At 39.9% G+C, this 19,320-nt stretch overlaps 1 protein-coding gene across 8 annotated transcripts in view; it reads left to right on the forward strand.

Annotated features, from left to right (window-relative positions):
• The window catches only part of PTPRK (protein tyrosine phosphatase receptor type K), a 326,159-nt gene that overhangs the window by 104,757 nt on the left and 202,082 nt on the right, over nucleotides 1-19,320 (forward strand). For all 8 annotated transcript variants that reach the window (XM_075414077.1, XM_075414080.1, XM_075414079.1 and 5 more), the window contains exons 4-5: nucleotides 860-975; nucleotides 14,998-15,172. In XM_075414077.1, coding sequence (XP_075270192.1) covers nucleotides 860-975; nucleotides 14,998-15,172 — 291 coding nt within the window. The remainder of the gene's footprint in view (nucleotides 1-859; nucleotides 976-14,997; nucleotides 15,173-19,320) is intronic.

Raw genomic sequence — 19,320 nt, forward strand, 5'->3', positions numbered from 1 at the left:
TGTTTGTTGTTTTTTTTTTTTTGGAATGCCAAAACAAAAGGAACTTGGGTACAGCCACAGTGGCAGATTATCAGCATGGTACAGTATTTAGATAAGCCCTTTTCTGTTACTGATATTTAAACCCTGTTTGTTCCAATTTGTTGCTTTTTCCTGTGCGGCATGTGGTGTGTTTTTTTTTTTTTTTTTTTTCCAGTAAGTGCAAAGAAATAACAGTTCAGCTACTGTTTTTGTTAGTAGTTCTTGAGAAGGGGATGGGCGAGAGTTGAGTAGTGTACCCATTCCTCAGATGTGTCTGTCGGCTTTCTTACATCTAATAAACCCTTCAGGTGGTTGTGCCACTGAGCTTTCCTAGGGGCTTTGTTAGTGTGGGAAATAGATTTGTCAGCTCCTGAAAGACTGTGTTGAATGGCACAAATAATTTCATTTAGTAAAACAACAGAGCTCTGAGTTAAATTGCAAATAATCTGAGCAGTGTCTCTCTATTTGCCTGAGCAGTATCCTGTTAATTGGGTTTTTCTCAGTGTGATGGGTTTCATACAAGTGAAAGTCTTTGGGATAGTTCTTTGTAAAGTGCTGCTGACATTTTGGCATTTGATCTCTTTCTCTTGGCTTTGATTTTCAAAAGACTTTATTATAACTCATGTATGACATGAAGTTAGTAGAATCACCAGGGGAGATGGGTAAGGACTGAAAGTACTCTTTCTTCTTGAACAGGTGAAATAAATTATTTTCTCTCTTCTGTTTCTGTTTTTTAGCCAAAGCTTGTTACAGTATGCGTCTTTGGGGAGAAAATAATGTTGCTGGCACCTTTTTTTAGCAATAAGCGTTATTTGTAATTTTTCTTTCCCCCCCTCTGCAGATAAATCTCCACATTTCTTGAGGCTGGGGGATGTAGAGGTCAATGCAGGGCAGAATGCTACATTTCAATGCATTGCTACGGGGAGAGATGCCGTGAATAACAAATTGTGGCTCCAGGTAAGGCCGACTCACGCAAGTCTATTTGGCTAGAGGACAAGCTGCACTCTGGAGGTGAAATATTTAAATTCCTAAGCCTTTTTTTCTTCTGCATGTAAAATATTTAGCTTAAATACAGTTTTATCTCTGTTAAATGGAGAAACTTGTAATCAGTTTTGTAGTGTTAAAAAACTTGGAATTAAAATTAGAACAACTAGTGTGAACAGTGGAGGAGGGTTGGTCTTTAAGGCATAGTGGGCCTTCTCCCTTGTAAATCAGCTCCTCTGTTTCAAAATTTATTACCATTAAATGCAGATAATTGGCATTTGGGATCTAGTAAAACACAGATGTAACACAGCTGTCATAAATTTTGAGGCTTATTTTATCATATAAATTACAATTAATTCTTTGTCCAAGCAGGTGGCTGGAGGGATGTGGCTGTACTTCTGTGTGCATCTCAATTTTACTCAGCAGCCTGTTTAGTGGGACAACATAAAAGAACTGTTGCATGTCCTTTTTCTCTCTCTCCATATCAGGAGAGACTTTTTTCTGCGTGTACTTGTGAGAAGTATGAATGTTAAAATCTAAGATATGACTAACACCAGAAAATAACCCTTCTCACAAAAAAAACAAGAAAAAAAAGAAGAAACCAACAACACCATCCCCCAAAACAACCGCTTTACTTTGTGGTGTGGGGATGGGGTTGCTTACAGTTGGACCACCGGTTAAGCAAGTGGCAAAGTTTCACAGTTGCTCCTCATAAAGTTATGTTTTGCCGCTTAATAAGGATTAAAAAACCACTTTAGTTGTATGTGTACCTTTATGTGTACTCTTTAGTTTATACATAAACCGTAAGCATCAACACTCCTTTAGAATGGTTTCTAAATATGCCCTTTAAAACTTTATTTTTTTAAAATGTGTATTTCTGTACATTTTCAGAACTGTGAAGTATATGGATTTGGGGAAACATTGTGCTTTGAAATGAACTATAATCCGTTACTTCAATCTGTTTGATTTTTCGTTTAATGGAGAACAGAGTTGACATGCCTTGAGTAACAGTTGTATATAGGCATGTGATAAATGTAAAATTTTAAAGAAGTTTTTTTTAATAGATAGAATGAGATTAGGAAAAAATCCGATAAGCAAAATGTATCACTGGACAAATATGCTGCAAAATTAAAAATGAGCACAAATCTAGCAGTAACTGCATTGCATTTAGTGAAAAGGTGTCATAGTAGTAAGAATGATTTGTACTCCATGTCTTTGAGTAGTAACTTGTTTAACTTGAGCCAAATATATAATGCATTCCTTGAGGAAGAGGAGTTTGATTTCAGACACTTGACAAACAGAGCACACAAAGCACACAAAATGAAATTAGCTGGGTTTTGCTACATCAAAGGCAGGACAGTAGCAATAGGAGCGTACCAGCAAACTTGTGAACCACATTCAGTAGATCTTGGGTCAGAAAGGCCTGATGGAGACAGCCAGCTGGAAATCTTCCTTGTTGCTCACTCCTTGGAGTCAGATAACTCTGACAGATTATCCTTGCTAACTTTCACTCCCCTGAGAAGCCCAGTTAGCAGCCAGAACAACTCAGAAAACATATGTTTTGTCCCTCTATATACGTCATGGGTGATTTTTCTTTGTGGGGATCACAGATGTGGCAGTTTCTCACAGTGCGAAAGATAAGGTACCTTTGAGGTTATAACTCTGCTTGCTTGTGCTTATGAAGTGGTTTGATATTCTGGAAGATGCCTTGCTACTAAAATTATGTACTTGAACTTCTGTTCCCCTTCTTGTTTTCCCTGGAACAGCCCTAAATTTTCACCAATTTAAAAGTGACCCATTTTTTGTCTTGTGCCACCCTCATCATTCCACTCCTTCATCCATCTTTCCCAACATAAGCATGAATCAGCAGCTTTCTGTCTCTGAATTTCCTTCCTTAGATAACGTAGCAAGTTACTGCTGTTGTTCGCAGCTAATAGTGAATTGACTCCTTTTCCTTAAAACCCACGGTGGATACATGTGGGCCTCGTGAGGCTCCGGAGTGTGGCTTGGAAAAGGTTCACTTTAACCCTTGACCAAACTGGAGATTCATAAAACCTAAATATCCAGAAAGGAAGAACCAGGAGATCGAATCAAATGCCTAAGTAATTGTTTTTGAGAGCCCTGAGCTGAAACATTCCAAGAATATATTTTTCTCATAACAAGAAAGGCCATTGGAAAAAAAAAAAACGTGCAAAAATAAAAAATGAAGGGGTGTGGGAGGTGGGGTAGAAGATAGTTTCCAAATGTACTGAGTTAGAGAAAATAGCTTTTGGTTATGTCCTTATTGAAAGAGAAAAGATATTTCTTTGGAGGGGAAAAAAAAAAAAGAAAAAGCAGCAAACAGTTTGCTATTAAAACACATTCTTTGATAACGAAAATTCCGAGGTGCAACCTGGGACACTGGGGCTTTTTGTATCTGAAATGAGCCAAGATCTCATTTACTTGCATTGAAGTAATAGAGATGTGCAGGCACAGATTTCGTTACAGACTCTACTAGTGCTCTCTGGCTTTCTCAGCTGTCTGTTTCAAAGAAGAGCTAACGCAAATTCAGCAGCAAGAGAAGAAAAAGTAGCAGCTGCCCTGCTCTGTGTTCAGAGACGTGCAGTCCCACAGCTGCTTCGGCCAGGCTCGGTCTGAGCTGCCGCAGTCTTGGCTTTGCCCTCCGCGTTCCTCTATGCACTGACGCTGGAGCTCTTGCAGCTTGCCACGAAGTCAGTTCAGGAAAGTGATCTGGCTGAAAAAGATTTTGGCCCAAATTGGATTTCTGTTGTTATTGGGGGTGGGGAGGACTGTTTGTTTGGTTTTATTTGGGTTTTGATTCTTTTTTTCAATTTAAAAATTTTTTTAGCTTGATTAATGTCTGAATTTTTTATGTAAATAGTGCTAGCAGGTGGAAGAAGATGGGGATATTTGGTTAGAAGCAGGGAAAGATTATAACAACCTGAGCTGAAGTAAAAGTGGGTCTCAGTAGCATGTCTCATAGTAGTGTCCTATGTAAACTTTAAATTTTTTGTTGCTGTTGGGAAAAAGCCCTGATCGTATACTAGATGATCTGTGTGCGTGCACATTTACATGCCTATGTTTTTCTCTGTATATATCATTAAGTGCACATACCTTCGTGTGTCTGAAATTAAAAAAGGATAAAAATAGGTACAACATTTCAATGCACTGTTTCCAGCGTGTTTACTGCTGCAATGGCAGTCTTTTCATCAACTCCATTTTCTATAAATGTATGTCTGTAAACATTTCAGACAAATAGGAATTAACATTGAATTGAACTTCTGACTTTCCTGGCTGTAGATTCTGGTCTTGTTTGCTTGTTTTTAGATTTTATCTGGTCTCTTGGCCCTTTTCATACCCCTTCCCTCCCACCCCTACATTTTGCAGCCTCACTGGACTAAGTTCTGGGACAGTCAGAGCTCTGGCATTGAAAAATAAGCAGTAAAGATAACAGAAGTCTTTAAAAGTTGCAGCTGCATTAATATGACACAAATATTTGCACAGATAAAGAGATTTAACTGGTTGAACAAGATTATCTGAAGCACACCTTTTGTGGCAGTGTGAATAGTAGGTGTGGGAGCAGGACAGAAATGCAGCTCTCAGATTTCTTTGTCCTTCACCTTTTCAACTTCATCTGCTATCGAATCTGTTACAGTTGTGGGCTGAAGGATTCTCTTTATCACCTGCAATTATAAGCAAATTCTGGAAGAGTTTCAAAGTCCTCAGTTTAAAGTGAGCGTTGATGTTGTTTCTGAAATACATTCAGTTTGGGTGTGCATTTATCTTTTTAGCCTGCCATCCCCTTCTGAATGTAACACTGTGAGATTTTTTTTCTTGGTGTTTTGCCTCTCCTCTTAAAATTTCCACTGTAAGATGTCACACACCAGCAGCTGTAGTTTGGTGTCACTGCGCACACTGAAGCAGTTGGGTTGTGTGATGGGAGTCTCCAAACTCAAGGTGGTAACACAGCTTTTCCACCTGTTATAGTTTGGTATGCTCTGTGTTACAAGCTTCAGGAGTTAGCAAAAATTCTTGCTGAGAATTTCTTTCCTGTAGGAGGTGAACATGTGTGTGTGTACTCTTAAAACTTTGACTATAGCGTGTATAGACATTATAACTGATCAGTTGTTGCCCATGTCTGCTGATTTTTTTTTCTAAAGCCTATGTATTGCCTTTCTTTGAGAAGACACTTAATAAGGATTCATTTATAAATATTTGATGCACTTTGCTGCTTTGTTCACACTGATTTTCCAAATTAGTATATATAGGGCCACCTTTTTATTCTATTCCCCCTCCCGGTGAAATGCCGTGCATTCCGGTGGAGTTATGTCAGTAAATAACCTTGCAAACAAAAGTCACTTCTGCACGTTAATCCTGTGCTCAGGATGGGTACGTGTTAAGTATTAAATATTTGAAAGCAAAGTGTACCCAGGGCATTCTAAACATGGAGATGCAGGGGCAGGGTGGGGTGGGGTGTCATGGGGGGAGCTGTTTGCCCATTTGGTTTGGAGATTTCTGTGTGGAGAAAGCTTCCTAAGTTTTAAGCTTCATTTCTTTACTAAGACATTGGAGAAACAGGATCGGTTGCATAGAATTAATAACGTTTGGGTACACAAAGACTCTGGAAAGCAGCGTACACATTGTCCAGCGTTTGTTCTGTGAATCTAATTGGGATATCAGAGCAATAGGGTTTTCTGCATAATCGGGCTGTGTTTAACGGCTTCCTGAGCTGGGAACAATTGTGGCTCCCAGAAGCCCAATACGATTTTCAGTGTCTTATCGATGTCCGGTTTAACTGGACACTTGCACAGTGCGGAGAATAGAGCTTTTTGCTAGAACATCTGTTAAACCATATGTCTTGGCACCTGGTTCAGATGGCGATAACTGCGGCACTAATGAGTCCATCCATCATTGCTGAGCTTTGCATTAACATAGCGTTGGATTAGGTAAAGCGGCTTGTTCTGGCTTCTCAGTCGGATGTGCTTCGCCACGGTCTGCGGTGGTACCATTTGCTTTGGCGAATCTGAAATGCAAAGGGGTGCCGCACGCGTTTAGAAGTTTAATACGCGCCTGGTAATCCTGTGCAGATTGCTGTCGGAGCGGGCCAAGCTGTCAGCGATAGCTGTGGGTGCTGGCTAACCGCCGCTCCACTCGGGCTGCCAAGGCTGGCACGGCAGCCCCGCTCTCGCCTGTGGAGAGGCTCGTCAGCGTTAATGCGGTCTGATGCAGCCCCTCTCTCCGCCAGAGGAAAGCGTCGTTCCTTGCGGAATAACAGATGATTAAAGCAATTGCCCGAGAGTAGTAATTGAAAAAGTGAAATTAAAAAGCATGATGGAAAATAAAATGCAAATTGCTGTAAAAACAATGGAGTCGGGCTGACCTCCCGGCGGCACCAACTGTTACCGGAGGATGATCGAGCGTCTGCACGGTTGTTGTCTTGGGCTCAAACAACTGGCCTTATCGCACTCCCTTCCTTAAGGAAACCGCCGTAACCCCTGATGCCTTGTTTACCAGCATCTTGGGTTTTGGTGCTGGTTGCCACAGAACGTGATTTGACACTTAGCATTCGTTTTTCTTGCTAGATAGTGAGTACACTCCTTAATGAGTCCTTGGACTGGGCACACGCAGATGGTATCCGGTGATGATGCATTTGGGCACATCGTTGTGTACGACCACTGCAGTGTTTCAGGAATTTAGACTGGAGAGCATAGATGAGAGTGTATATGAGAACCTGTGCCCCTGGCAGTGGGTTGAGAGAGGCAACGTTGACTTTTTTGTTTTGCTTTTTGGAAGGACAGTGGTTTCTCTTGGAGGAAGGAAGTTGTGCCACATCATTCCTCTCTTCCCACTGTACCCAGAAGCTGAAGGCAAGGATCGGTATTCAATAGGAGAGTTTGAGTATGGGCCATGGGCCTGTGGCATAAACCGTTTAGCCGCAGTCAAGTGTTGGGAGGCTCACTTGCAATCTCAAGGGAAAAAAAAAAAAAAGTATAATAGGAGGGTCACATCCAATTTAACTTCATTTTAGGTAGTTTGCATGGTTTCTATACTTCAAATTTTTCATAGTTTTCTAACGTAACTTTCCATTTTGAGATCCCATTGCATTTTGATACAGTTAATTAACTGGTTAAGATACCGTTTCTTTAGTTTGATGATAAAACATTTGCTGTTAAGGTGCACCTGCCTACTCACCATTTTCATTACATTTGAAGCGTGTTTTTTGTTGGTTTGCACAAATTTTATGACCCCTGATAGTTGAGGCGAGCTTAGTACACTCTGTTAGAGAAGCTTTGTTATTTTGCTTTTTTTTTTTTTTTTGTGGGGCCTAAAGGAAGTTCAGAGAAGGTGCCTTGGTAGCGTCTGCAGGGTTTCAGCTGGGGAACTGTGATGGGGTTTTTTGGTTCCCTTTTTGCTACCAGTTAACTGTCAAGTTTGATGCTTTTTGGTGTTGAATTGAACTAAGTCAGTCAGGCCTGCTTGCCCTAAGGATGTTGTGTGGAGGCTGCGGGAGGAGAGAGAACCGATGGCTCTGGGTTCGCTCTTCTCCCCAGGTGGCCAGAGAGGTGGGTGAACCTCCGAGGAGCTGCCGGGGAGACAAGAAGAGTGTTTGGATCATCTGCGTCATCTGCCTAAACCTTCTTTCTTTGGCCAGTAAAATGCCACTCAGGAATACTACATCATCTTACCTTTGTCTTGATTACTGGCAATGGCCGAGCAGCATATAAATTCTTTTTCTGATGCACTTGAGGCTTGCACAGAAACTTCACTTCTATAATTTTTCTTATCACTGGTTGCTTTTACTTACAGAAAAGATATTTTTGAAAGCAAACAACAGAATAGGGAAGCATAGAGGAGAGGGCTCCTCTTTTACAGTGACTTGTCTATTTTACCTGTACTTTCATCTCATCATATTTATGTTCTGTGATAGACATTCTGGTTTTCCAAACATTTTTATTTTCTGAGATTGTGAAAAGCTGCCTTGAAGTGATATATCAAGTTCCTTGTAAATTGCTTGACTTGTAGTTTATTCTGTATCACACACGGCTGGCTCTGACACGGTTGTAAAGAATATTCACCAATGAAAAATACAGTATTCATAACTTTATGTTTAAGAGTCATCTTCTAACTTGTTTGTTTTGCAAATGTTTTTCCCCCCATCTTTTCACTCTGTCTTCACCTTTGATGCTATCTATATCATTTAACCCTGAATGAACCATTCTCCCTCTCTCTTTCTCCTCACCTTCTTGGATAAATATGGCAGTTCTCCCTAGATGTCCGGTCATCTTAGGTTTCAGCAACATGGAATAATGTAATCCTCCTGCTTTTAATTTAATTCTGCCCCAGTTAACTCAATCCTCCAGCCCTTGTAGCTACCAGTCATTTAGTTGCGCGGCAGCCTTTGGGGTTGTCATCCCTGTAGGTCTTCCGTAGGGATGCTGAGGCAGTGATGGCGGCTGGAACATCGGGCGCTGGGGGGGTGCCCGTGGTAACGCTGGCCAGCAGCTCCCTGGCTGCCTCTTAACACCCGACACCGCCTTCTCCTCCTGTCATGTTTTAGTTTACAGCCAGAGCAGCTGTGGTGGAAGTTTGGTCACTCTGTGTAGTCCTGGTGGTATTTCCTCAGCCAGCCAGTGGCTTAAACCCGTATGAATGAGACATGTGAAATTAAGATCATATTTTTACAAACATAAATTGTTATAAATTCCTTGACTGTTGAGTGCTGTGAGTCTCGTCTGTTAATGCCTGTATTCAGGTTGCTGCCTCCTCAGTGGTGTGATGTGTAGTAAGTAGCCTAACGGCCCAGGCCCTTGTTTCCTCAAATAGCTGCAGGACTTAATGAATTACAGAAGCATAAGAGCAGCTGGTGTAGCTGGCTGCTTTTACAAATGGGTAAGATCATCTGTGAAGAAGTGTTGGAGAAACTGGCTTGTGTGGTGTTTGTCTTCTGTAGCGGGTTTTTTGCAACTTTTTCCATTCATTGTCTTCTCCTAAAGAATCAGATTTTTTGTTTCCAGCTGCAGGATGAATACTGTAGTTCAGCATGCACTGCTCAAGGTGATACAGATTTTTAATCACTCTGTCCAGAATTTGTATTTCTGTGAATTATGTTTTTTGGGGGGAAAAAAAAAAATCACCAACACTGCATTCAAGAACTAGAGCTTTCTGAAAAGTTTCTTTATTTTTTTTAAGTATAGATTTTTGTGGCATGTATTAGATTAGATTCAAAATACAAGGCTGTAAAATATCCAGAGAAAGTGAGCATCATTTTTATTTGTGTAGTGATGTGGCCAGGGACACTGTAGTATGAATTTTGCTATTTTGCCTCCCGTGGACTTTATTATAATAAAATAAATTAGGATTGCCACCTCAGAAGGGCCAGATGGCTCTCAATTAGATTATTTCATGAGAACCCTTGCTTTCTTCAGTAGGAGGTTCAGTGCATCATGAGAGAAATTGAGCTACTTCAAAGTGGAAAAGTTTGAGTAACAGCAGTAAGTGTAACCGAGACATTTAAAGTAATCATGGATTTTTCTGTACTGCAGTGCAGTATGCAGGATAAAACTTGGCCTGTCACATGTGTTCAAGATCTTCAGTATATGTTTGCATGGGAAGACCCGTGTTGCTTTTGCTGCTAACAGATGAATGGATAGTTCATTGGAAAGTAGGATCTTAGTCTGGTTTGCCATGGATATTGGGAGACCAGCAAGTTAAAGCAGGGCGCATTAATTTCCTACTAAAAAAAAAATTTAACTCCATGCTTTCCCTTAAAAATCAATCAAAAGAAATTGCTACTTTACCTTCTTGTATACTAAGAAGATAGGACTATATGGGCATATTATTTGAACTGTAGTTCCAATTCTTGTTCTGCTTGAAAAAAAAAAAATTTCTTAGGCTTAGATCATGTATATGTAAATAAAATTGACTGAAAAAAATAAATCCCACCTGTTCAGTCATTTGCTCTTTTTTGGTGGGGAAAAATTAAGACTTTGTTTATAATTTCCTATGATAAATACATGTCATGTTTTATTATGTTTCCAATATGTTTAAGAAGTTTTAAAGTCCCAAGAATGTATATTGACACATTTGAGTAAAACAATAAAATAAAATAATAAAAATATAAATTTTTAGAAATATAGATTTTTCTCCATTGGAAAATAGTATATTAATTGCTGTAAAAGCATATGCAGTGTGTGTTGAAAAGTGCCAGACAGTACATGCAAGTAAAATTTAAAAAGTATAGTTATTTGTGGTGTTTATTCCCCTCATGTGGTTTTATTTTTCAAAAACATCTTTTGACAGAGATCGTGCGTTATTGCTGGCATTCCAACTAACCACATTCAACCCTTCTCCCTTTATGCAGTGAGTAGAACCGCAAAAAATTTGGAGCACGTTATTTGCAAATTCCCTTTTCCTCGGAGCAGCAGAGGTGCAATTCCCCGGGCTGCTGGGAACATCCTTCTGGCCCTGCTGCTGTCCGGTCCAGCTGTGATTGCACCTCTGAGGACCTTGTAACCTCTGGTTGCTTGGACGAGCTCTGGGCTTGCGCCCTGCTCCCGGCACAGATCCTGCCCGCTCCTCCGCTCCCTGTGGCCGTGTAGGGAATCCGATCATGAGCTAATCCGTTTGGTGAGATAATACACGGGGAGGAGGGATTGTGTTTTCCAGGAAGGGTTTTTTTTTTTCATCCCAGGTCAGTTTTCTGTATGAGCATAGGAGTGAGGGCAAGGAGGGAGCAAGTGGGGGCCAGCTGATGTGGGCACTGCTGCCAGCGTAACACGTGTCACTGCAGCCAAGGTGTTGACATCTTCTGATCTCTGGAGGCATCCTGACGTCCAGCCGAGAGCCCGAGAAGGCAACTAGAGTTGACTGTAATTATTAGCAATGGAGTGGACTTATTTTAAGGTGTTGATACTAAGAAAGGGATGGGGATGTGTAAGATTGAGCTGTCCAGGCCAATAAAAATCAGTGGTATGAAAAAAAAGAGTTCAGGAAAATTTAGAGGGAATGTCACTGCAGGAAGTTACGGTATCTTATTGCTGTTCAAACAAAAAACCAAAGCCTTCCAATTCTCAGTCTGAAAAGTTGAGAGAGAAATGCAGATAAGTTTTAAATTTGTATTAGAAAATTAGAAATGTACCTAAATTCTACCAATGAAATAAGATGTTATGGTTTAGATGCTTCTGGTTCCATTCAGGTTTTGGAAGATCCACTAAAATTTCATTTCATGTATATTAAATGCTTGGGATTTCTTTCATGAGGCAGCAAAGAGAAATGTAAGGCTAATTGTTAATTTGCCTATGATTGTTTTTTAAGCTGTGTAGGCTTTACTATTGACTTTGTTTAAAATATGGATGATCCCATTTCATTGCCTGAAAAAAAAAATTAATAAAATCGTGTTCCTATCAAATTAAAAATAACCTTGAAGTCATGGAAACTTATTTAAGGTCATAATTTTAAATGCCTGAAATGCTAGAATTAAGGAGATTTTTCCACATTCTTATATTTCTTTTAATCAACTGTTTATAGAGCGTAGTTCTTTCTGAAGCCCAGAGTTATTTTCACAAAAGGAGGAGAGCTGCCTGATGGTGACCTCTCCTAAATGAGCAGTCCAGGGTTATCAAATCAGACAGCAAGGGACTGGAGGAACCAAAGATCGCATAGACTACAGCCATTACCTATTAGTATAACTCCACATTAATTTTAAATTGAATTTTTAAAACCTAATTGAGCAGCATTTTCAAGCTCTGTTCAGTGTGAGCAGGACGTAAATTGAAATGGTATGTACCAGGAACCCTCTAATAAGCAGATAGGCCAGCTGCCTTTCTTCCCTCTCCTTGAAAATCAGTAGTAATGCTTTGACATTAAAAAGAAGAATTTAATTAAGAGATCGTAGCAGTGCATCTGAACTCTGACTGGCTAATGGCTTACCAGTGTGAGGGATACGTGCCGAAATTAATGCAGGGTGTTTTCTGTAACATTTATTTTTTACTGAGAACTCTCTTCTGTGTGAACTTTTCATCATTTTAATGACAGAAAAATATTTTAATGGATAAGCTATACACGAAGATAGACTTTGAAGATGTAATTGTGCAGTTGGATTCCCAAGAAACAAATCCTGATACAGAGAAAATTGAGCAACTACTCTAAGCATTGTAAGATAAAGTTCTAGGAAATTGCTGATGTAAATAGAAAAGAAAATCCTAGGTTTTGTTGTTGGAGTAGAACTGTAAACCTTGTTGAATTTCATTTTGATTAATTGCTCTGAAAGTGCATTAACATTTCATTTTAAGTAGGAGCCCAATTCACTTTGTTTATCTAACATGAAGCATGCAGACCAGCCTAAGTAAGCAAGTTCTGAGATTTGGAGGGTAAATTATTTCACGTAGCAAGTTTGGATGTGCTTCTCCGCTGCAGACTGAGCGCTTGGCGTTCAAATTTAAAGCACTGAACTTACTGAAGGGGGTCCTTCATTGCAGAAAACTCTCTTAATGTTTATTTTTCCCTTCATAGCAGAGCAAGAATGACTACATTATATGGGTTACTTGTCAAGTCTGCTATCGTATAAATTTTAACAATATGCCTTCTATTTATTATATGCTGCTTGGTTGTTTTAACAATTATGTGGCAAGTTTGTGTTTAGTGGGGGAGCTTGACTTCCCTTTGCTGGCTGGCAGTGGTGTGGTGATGAGGGCACAGACAATCACCATGAGGTTTGTTTATTTTGATTACTTCAAGGCACCATGTCCAAGTTATGAATTAAGTTATCATTCCAGAGAGTTCAAGCCTCTGGTCAAAACTGGGGGGGGGGGGGGGGGGATTGGGGAAGTGGCTTGAAAATCCTGTCTTTGTATTTAGCTTTTGCTATCACGAGAAGCCAGCTAATCGGAGGGCGAGGTGCACCTCCCACAAAATAATTTTACTATACCTTAAGCAGCACCGAAATAAAGGCTTTAACATCACCCCGTATTTGTGTGATATTGGAATTTAATAATTTAATTGATCCCTGAAGTTCAGTAAGGCCTTCTGTTTGTAAGATTCTTTGCAGGCATCAGCAAACTTCCTTAATTCTTCTTCGTAGGAGGCAGATATTTGCAGAGCTGAGAAGGGAGCCGGTGCCTACCACAGGGCTACTCGGTCTCCAAGTGCCAAGTCCCCGTTGCTTTTGCTCTGCGAGCATCCCTGCAGATAGCATCCCTGTGATAAGCAGGCTTTTGGAAGTTACGGGCTGGTGGCTTTGGTTTAGGGGGACCAGTGCGAGTGCCTTTTGGAAGCATCTCATCTGCCGTCGTCTTTTGGAGATCTGTTTTCACTGTGTGCATCTCGCTGTGCTTTCTGGCCCGGCCCCGCAGGCGCAGCCTGCCCCTGGGTGCATCGGGAAAAAGGGTGGCTGGGAGAGGGGTGGGAACGGGTGGTGTCCTTGTGAACTGAGGAAGAGTCACACCAGTGAACCTGCTGTTGATAAAGGTGATGGTCTGGTCTTTGTGGTGAAACACCAGAAACTGAAAGAATCTGAAATCTGCCAGGTTTGGTATAAATGGACATTTTCACCCAGGGGTTGCCTTGAAGCGTGGGAAGGGTGCTTTGACTGCTGCAAGAAAGACAGCAGAAGCTAAAATTTTTCCGTTTAAATATATGAATAGCTAAAAGGAATACTTCTTACAGTGAGCCTGCAGCAGCGCTGAACCGCTGGCTAATCTACTGCAGAGCTGTTTGGAGAGTGACTAACCTGTGCTAAGATCACAAAGGGTGGATGTAAAACGAGGTGTTTGGGTGTTATGAAGTGCTGCTGCCTGCAACAGGAGGCTGGCTGATGTACACATGCAGCATGAACTCCTTTCCTTGTTCTCCCCTTTCTATTTTTGTCACAGGCTTTCAGGTTATTAAATTTTGTGGCTCAGCAGTGCCCCTTCTTGTGTTAGACAGAAAGCTCGGAGTTTAAGACCTCAATGAAGTTTCTCATTCCAGGGGATGATTAGAGCTAAAAATGTCCATGGAGGTCATGTTTTGCTCTGTATCAAGCAGAGCAGGCGGTGCAGTTACAAGGCAATGATGATGTCTTTCTGGTGACTGAGCAAAGCTGAGTGCTCAGAAACTGTATCCTGGTTGGGAATAACATGCGGTTGATCCATGGGAGAGAGCAGGAACATTACTGGTTCACTTGGTGCATGTTTCCATTGGTGGTTTTTTTTTTGATGCTAACGTTTGGTGGAGTGTCTTTTCTTTGGTTAAAATCAAAATTGAGCATTTAATATGAATAGGAAAAAGGAAAAAGGGTCACAAAAGGCTTCAAAATGTTTCTGCCTTGCTGACCTCTCACCCTGCCCCGCAGCTCCAGAGAGATTAAATTTTTCAGTAATTTGTGGTAGCTATGATTTTTTCAGAACTCTTAAAGCTTCTTCCTTTAAATGAGATATACATCATTCCTCTTTTAGCAGCTTCCTTCCCTCCCTTTTTGCTTCAACTAGCTTTAGGTAGATAGATGGTGCTTAGTATAATAAAGGTACAATTTTAGAAGGTATTGAATTTGGGCAGATAAAAGGGAACATTAAAAAGGAAACATTGGCTGGTTGCTGAAAAAGAGCTGTTGAAAACCTGTGAAGTCCCTCACTGCCAGGTTTGTTTTAATATTTCTTACAGTAAACTCAGCGTAGCTGTTACAATTTTATTTGAAGTTGAATGCATTTTCTTAGGAGTACGACTGCTACTGCTGGGCTCTCCTGTCGTTCCAGCTATGAAGCAACAGCAGCTGAGTGTGTCATGGTCATGTTTTGTGACAGTGCAGAAGCCTGATGGTACTTTTCACCCCCAACTTGATCCTGAAATGCTTTTGAGTACTGCTTGTGTCTTGAGGGGACCTCAGCACTGAGCTCTTCTGCCATGGAAATGCAACACGGGGCAAATGCATTTGGTGTTTTATGTACTCTTTGTATGATGATCATGATAAATGTCTTTCATATTACAAGATAACTCTGCCTTGGTTTCTTTTATTTTCAGAGAAGAAATGGGGAAGATATTCCAGTTGCTCAGACTAAAAATATCAATCATAGAAGATTTGCTGCTACCTTTAAGTTGCAAGAGGTGACAAAAACCGACCAGGATTTATACCGCTGTGTGACTCAGTCAGAGAGGGGGTCAGGAGTGTCAAATTTTGCGCAACTCATTGTTCGAGGTAAAGTTTTAATTGCTTTCATTTTATTAGTTTAATGCTCTTAATACCAGGGCTTTCTCCTTACACCTTTTATTTAGCCTACAGATGCCTTGATCTGAAATGATCATACAAAGATAGCCCTATGAGGCTTCTGAAATTGTCGTAAAATGAAAGACTAGTTTGCAAAACTTCTTACAGTTGCTTTCCATAGAATACATCTGTGTAAAAACCCTGATCTTGCAAGGTGTGTTACATGCCTGTATGCTTTTCTGTATGCTATTTGTTGAACTTTAGGTGAAAACTTTTTAACTTTTCATAAATATTTTTATGGGTATGAGAGAATTCACTGTAGCTCATGTTCCCTTTTAGCACCTATTGCCTTTAGCAGACTGCTAGTACAGCAAGTAATACATCGTCTGTAGCCTGGAAACCAGATATATAAAAATATTTGTAAACTTTCACCTCCCCAAGGACTCAGAGCATTATGGAGATGTTCCATGATGACTTTCAACCTCTGAAGTAGGAGAAAGAAAATGAAAAACTCTTTTTTTTCTACTTGAAATACTTTTTGTTGCCATTCATTCAGAAGCCTGCTGGGGTGCAACCATACCTTGTGTGTGGTGATGTCGGGTTGGTGATGTATTTGTATGTTTTGTGTTCTGGAAGCATGTCATCTGACTGGCAAAGGATGTGGTTGAATACAGAAGTCCAGTTTTTGCTTCTCAAAGTCACTTGGTGTTTGACTGGGATAAGCTACGAAGCCTCTGCTTACTTAATTGCATCACCTGCAAAACTGCCAATTTCACTCTTAATTGTGATGAGGCTTAATGTTTTTGAAGTGGAGAAAAAAAAGTGGTGTACAAAATCTGCCTGCTATGCTGCTGCCTGGTGCGGGGCCTGTTTTGGCCAGGTAAGTGCAGGGGTCGGGTGCACGACAGGCTCTCGCTTGACAACTCGATCCAGCGATCGGCTGTTGGGTCAGTCGGCATCTGGGAGTCAGCCCCTGCGTCTGGAGCCACAACAGTGAAAGCAAGTTCGTCCTCAGCTTGTAGAAATAAAAGTAGTGTATGTCTTTTTCCTGGGAGACCAGCTGATTGAGGTCAAGTAGGTTTTACGCCTTCTATATAACATCAATAAAAATGGGCTTTGCTGACTGTATGAGGATTTAGACAGTATGTTAACAGCTTTTTTATTCTGTAGATGTACCTTTTGTCTAGCAAAGTGCAAGATGGTCTTCATCTTAATAAAGTGAAATTAGTCCTATTACAGCATGAAAACTCTTCTTTGTGGTTAGAAAAGCAGGGCAAATGGATGTCTTTATCCAATAAATGAAGTTTTCTATTTTCTTATTATAATGGAGCGATAAAATGTTGTTTATACCACTATTTCTCTCAAAAAATGAGATAACAATATCAAACTTCATAGTACTGTATTTCAGTGCAACATATTGTTCTGCCGAGAAGCTTGGGTCATTTGATAGAGAATGCCATCTTTATGGCTTGAAACATAAACTTGATATCTAGCTATATATACAACAGCTATATAGGTTTCATATTTTATGGTTAATTTTACCTTTTGCGTGCTTTTTCATTGGAAGCCCAAGAATTTTAAACTGTTTATATATATAAAAAATTAAAAAAAAAAAAATAAAAGCAAAAAGATTAATCTTCTAAAAATGTTTTCATGTATTTGACATCATGGTAGAGAACAAAGATTTGTTTTTTATAGTAGGATTTATTGCTGCTATTATATTTGAAAAGCAATATACAATAATATATTTTTTTGTTTGTCTGGATAACCACTAAATAAATCTTGTTAGCCAAAAAAGCATACCCTTAGGGATCAGCTACCCTGGTGTTAAAACTGTACTGAAAATTAACCATAATGACAGGTCCTGTATCTCAGTGGCACTTTAAAGCTGACATCCTGCTACATGGATACAAAAGATGATAATTTTAAAGGAAATTTTTGGGCCACTGATACGAATTGCCTTTAATAAGAGCTGGCATAGTATTGCTCGTTGTCAAAGATGACCCAGGGGGAAGAGTTTATTAGTGCTTTTCCTTCTAAACTGGAAGTGACAGGGCATGCTTGGGGCCCTTTTGTTGCTGTTTGTAACAAATGAAAATTTCACTGCAGAATTCTCATGCTGAAGAGTATTGATCTGTGTGTTCTCACAGCCAGAGGAGGGGAAAAAAATGATGAAACACAATTTACTTTGTCATGGCTTTAGTATAGCTTCCAGATCATTTTGAGTAATGATAAGGTCTTCGGTTTGTCGAAGCCAAACTTTATTGGCAACACTGGCTATTAGAGAGCAAGGGATGAAGAACAAGAGTTGTTGCTCAGTAACTCAAAACCCTGAGTGTTTAGGTATGTGGCTGAGATCCTCACGTATTCCATGTCTATACAGACACATGGTACCATAATATGGGTGTAGTGGCATCTGGTACTTTTCTGATGGGCAATCCAGGTGTTAGTCTTGGTAATGACAATTTCCAGTTATATAATGTACATCATGTTGAAATATCATTATTTCATTTTGAACTTGAACAGAAGAATTCCTTTCAGTGCAGTTCTGAACTTTGTTACAAATGTAGTTACCTGGGAGGTATGGTATACATTTAAAGACCCTGCAAGGGGTAACTCAATTGCTATGATTAATTTTTTGAAGAAAAATCAGACTAGGATGGGATTTATAACTCAATTATGACATTTTACCAAAAGTAGTTCCAATCAATGATTTCATGTCTCACCTTTGCTTAGAGCTGGTTTTCAGCTCCCAGTTCAGTGGCTGCGTTGTATTGATTTTTTTTTTTTTTTTACATGGTTTCTGTGGCATTCCTGTCAATCTTGGATACATGTAGAAGGAGCTCTCCTTTTCCCCTTCTTTTTTCTCCACCCTCTCCCTTCCTTTTACAGGAAGCTTGGTGCTGTCGTTACCGTTAGTTGACTTATCCTCCTTAATAGGTCCATTTGATTAATCATCTGTTTGTTTTCCCTTGGTGGCTGGTAAACTGGCAATTTCTGGGAAGGTAATGTCTTGAAGTCTTCAGGGTTGTCTGCACTGGAACCTGAGGGAGGTGCTGGGAGAAACAGTAGCTGTGATATGTAAGTAAAGGTGAACAGGAAGACACTGATAGTTTCTTTCTTTTTACTTGTTTCTTACTTGCTTTTGAGAACAAGTGTATCATGCTCTTGGGAGTCTTTCTGCTCCACTTGCTACTTAACATGGAACTGTAGAAATTAAGTGCCCAAAGACATCACCTGTGCCCTGGCTCGTGTGTACACTTAATGTATACAATTGTGTAGACTTTCCAAGTTACACTACCAAATGTACTGATCTTCATTGAGTAAAGAACTTTGCCCTGTAATCAGTTCTTGTACTGCATCATTGTTCAGAGATCTTAAAAAAAACTGCTGGAATATTTGCCTGAGGTTGGCAAGATTTATCAGAAAAGTGGTCTTGTGCGTCACGAAATGAGGTAATTCTCATCACAGCAGTTGTGATCAACTTCGTGGTTGACCTGGCATGTTGAAATTGGCTGTCAGGAGGAGATGAAGCTGATGTTGCATTCTTAGTGGTTTGTTAGCAAAACTTTGTAAAAGGAGTCCAAATTTAGTTTGTCCCTGTTTAGAATGTCTTACACTCAGGCAGTCCTGCAGGGACCAAGAATAAAATCACCATTTTCTTTGGCTACAGTGTACCTGGAAGATCTACAAGAGTGACAAGGCTTTAATTTTTTTTGTTTTCATGAAACACCGGTTTGTTGCTCTGATTGTGTGCAGGAGGGGGTAAGCAAACCACTGTCTCAAATGGTATAAGGAACTACACTTTATGTAAAATGTTTTTATGCTTTCCCAAGTTTGTTTTCCTTTAAAGTAGCTACACATGGTTAGTGGACTAATTCTACAAAACCTATTATTTATGCTATTAAATACTGCAAAGTCAGCAGAATATGTGTGCATCTTACATTCATTAGTAGAAAGAAAACGTAGGTTAGCATTAAAAACAGGGAAGAAAAATAAGGGGAAAAAAACCTCAAAATGTATGAATCGGCTGTAATGTTTGCTAATAATCTGCAAATAACTCTACCATATGTCTGGTTCTATCGATAAGTTTCTCAGTTTTATTTGAGTCATGAATTATAACAATGTTTTATGTGTTT

The sequence above is a fragment of the Opisthocomus hoazin genome, chromosome 2, assembly GCF_030867145.1.
Source record: "Opisthocomus hoazin isolate bOpiHoa1 chromosome 2, bOpiHoa1.hap1, whole genome shotgun sequence".
Taxonomy (NCBI): domain Eukaryota; kingdom Metazoa; phylum Chordata; class Aves; order Opisthocomiformes; family Opisthocomidae; genus Opisthocomus; species Opisthocomus hoazin.